General features: G+C 56.1%; 1 protein-coding gene across 1 annotated transcript; it reads left to right on the top strand.

The window, feature by feature from the left end:
* Positions 1–272: 272 nt before the first annotated feature.
* On the top strand, positions 273–2129 carry LOC115319797 (serine/arginine repetitive matrix protein 1). The gene has a single exon (XM_040216997.1). It carries the CDS (start codon positions 384–386, stop codon positions 2061–2063), a length of 1680 nt encoding a protein of 559 aa, XP_040072931.1. The 5' UTR covers positions 273–383; the 3' UTR covers positions 2064–2129.
* The last annotated feature ends 1006 nt before the right edge of the window (positions 2130–3135 follow it).

Below are 3135 nucleotides of genomic sequence, written 5' to 3'. Positions count from 1 at the left end.
AAATGTGTTCTAGGTGCACAGCCCAAGGAATCTTTGAACGGCTTCTCGTCTGATGGCTTCGGGAATTCGGAGACAGCGGACGTATTTGCAGGATCAGGGATTACACCCTGAACAGTCACGACGTGGTCCAAGAATTTCAGCTCACCATAGGCAAACCGACACTTGTAAGGCTTGCGTGTCAGCCCAGCAGCCTTTAAGGCCCGTGGACGCGTTCCAGGCACCACCGAGAACGGTCGACTTTCTCCGGGCTCCGCGAACCCCGGAGGAGAACGTGATCCTGGCGTAAACACCGCCCCGATCCGTCGGCCCGCCGCCGCCCGTCCGCGGAGAGATCGGCGTCTCGTTCAACGAGCGGCGAATATCTGCCAGCCCTTTGCCCCAACATGGAGGTCGTCGTCGAGGGAGAAGTCATCGCCCCGGAGGACCTCAATGCGGACTGGATCCCAGTCCATACGGCCAGAAAGAAGGCTCGACAGCCGAAAGTACCCTCACCGAAGCCATCGAACCCAGCCGAGCGTCTGGCTTCCCGCAGCTCGCCAAGGCCTGGCTCCAAGCCGCGCCCGCCGCAGCTCCCAAGACTACCTGACGACGACTACAAGATCGTCATTCGTCCACGTGGTGGCCTCAACCTAAGCTCCATGAGCACAGGCAAGCTGCAAGACCTTATCTTCAACGCTGCCCAGACCAACTACGACGCCGCACGCGCCGACCAAATCCGAATCAACGCTACTCAAAACTCTATACTAATCAGCACCCCCTCCGAAGAGCGGGCGCGCACGTACTTCAACCTTCACACCTTACGCATCGGAGAGGAGAACTATCCCCTGGCCACATACGTAGCAGATCCTGCCAACACCTCACGCGGAATCATCTTTGATGTTCCAGAATACGATACACCGGACAACATCAGCCGATACCTAATCGACTACAATCACGACCCGGCTATTCTCCTTGCCCGCCGGATGGGAAAAACTAACTCCGTGCTAATAGTCTTCGACAGCCCGGAGGTGCCCCACTGGGTCAGCTACCACGGGGCCCCCTACCGCTGCGTACTATTCAAACACAAGACGGAGGCCTGCAATATCTGCTGGAAGATCGGGCATAGGGCAGATGTGTGCCCCTCACCGAGAGCCAATAAGTGCCCACGCTGCGGAATCGACAATCCGCCCACTGACCACGACTGTGAAGTGAAATGCGCCGTATGCCGAGGACCCCACCCCACGGGTTCCCCGAGGTGCAAGAAACGCTTTCAAGAACACCCTGCCATTCGCCGCCGTCAGGCACAACGCCCGGTCGGCGATTTCGGCAAAAGTTCAACCCCACCGCCCTCCCGTGGCAGGTCCAGGGAACGCAAATCAGTACCCTCCGAGCCCGGATTTCGATCCCGGTCCCGTACTCACTCCAGACCCCGACCACGATCCAGATCCAGGTCCAAACCGCGCCAGGTCCCGCAAGACGAGCCGCCCCGACAACCAGCGGCCACCAAACAGGTGAGCTGGGCTAATGTGGCCTCCGGTTCCACGGGTGGTGATGCCAGAGACAACGAGCTCGCGGCTCTACGGCGAGAGGTCCAAACCCTCACGAAATTAATCACTGCCGTTCAGAAGGAAAATACTGAATTACGAACCCTAATTAAACAGAAAGAGGTTACCCCTCCAGCACCCACTCCTGTCCCTCTCCCACAACCCGTTGCAGTCGCCATACCCTCGCCTGATAGCGCCGCCCAGCCTACCAAGCGTAGAGCAATCGATACTAATGACGTCCAAATCGTAGACGAATTACGCCGACTCTCAGAGTCAATGACCGAAATGTCTCGCACTTTCAGTGCCAGACTGCAAACCTTAGAGCAAAACGTTCACAGCCGTTTTACGGCAATCGAAGGCATTGTTTCAAAGCGCTCCTCCGAATTGGCCCAACTCACCGGTCAAATGGACCAACTCACCAACCTCTCATCCCAGGCAGGGTCCTCCAATCCTCTACCACCCCCACTATCCACACCCTACCTCCAACAGTGCATCCCTGAGTATGGCTTTACCTCTCCCCCACCCGCCACGCCTCAGTAGACACCAAACCACTATCTGGCAATGGAACTGCCGCAGCTTCCGACGGAAACGTGGCAATCTCCAACATTACATACAATCCCTCGAAACACCCCCCGATATCATAGCGATTCAGGAAACCCGCGGCCTGGTCAAACTTGCCGGCTATAGAACTTTCCAAAATCCTGATAATAAGGAACCCAATACCGCCATCCTCACACGTAGACACCTAACCGCTTCATACAAAAGCCTTGGCGGAGTTGACGTCGAGCACGACTTCCTGGAGATCCTTCCGCAGCGGAAAGGCGACCCCCGTCTCTATATACTAAACGTATACAGCCCCCCGTCGGCTCGCAAACACAGATTTGGCGTTCTCTTTTCGCGTGCCCTAAGGGAGGCGGGTCCTCACGGCCTGGTCATAGTGGGAGACTTCAATGCCTCCCACACGGCATGGGGTTACAGGACATGCACTCCCAAGGGTCGGGATATATGGACCCAAGCGCAACAACACCGTATCACCCTGGTAACGGACCCCCTCCAGCAAACACGAATAGGTACCAGCGTAACGGTTGACACGACACCGGACCTAACGTTCACACACAACACAGCCCTCTTAAACTGGCGAAATCTCGGAGAACCGCTAGGTAGTGACCACTACATACTTGAAACCACGGTAGGGGGGTGCCTTGGAAAATCCCGTCGCAACCGCCTCCGCATTACTAAATGGGACGACTTTAGGGCCAGTAGAGAGGCATCTGCAACCGAAACCATTACCAACCTAGAAGAGTGGGCCTCCACTCTCCTAACAGACATTCAACTGAACACCACGGACATCCCAGACGAAGCCCACTTAGAGGCAATAGACGCCCGCCTCCTTCGTCTCTGGGAGGCGAGGTCCAGCCTACATAAGCGATGGAAAACTCAGCGGCACAACCGCAAGTTACGCCGCAAAATAGCCTACTTAGATAGAGAAATTGAAGAATATTCTCTGAAGTTACTAACCCAACAATGGGGCCAGATATGCGACAAGATGCAAGGGCAATTGGGGCTTAAGCGCACATGGCTTCTGCTTCGTCACCTCCTTGATCCAACCTCA

Source organism: Ixodes scapularis, unplaced genomic scaffold (genome assembly GCF_016920785.2).
Source record: "Ixodes scapularis isolate PalLabHiFi unplaced genomic scaffold, ASM1692078v2 PGA_scaffold1__304_contigs__length_218370807, whole genome shotgun sequence".
In the NCBI taxonomy this organism is placed as follows: Eukaryota; Metazoa; Arthropoda; class Arachnida; order Ixodida; family Ixodidae; genus Ixodes; species Ixodes scapularis.
The sequence above is the reverse complement of the archived record's forward strand: the minus strand, read 5'-3'. Positions and strand labels throughout refer to the sequence as shown.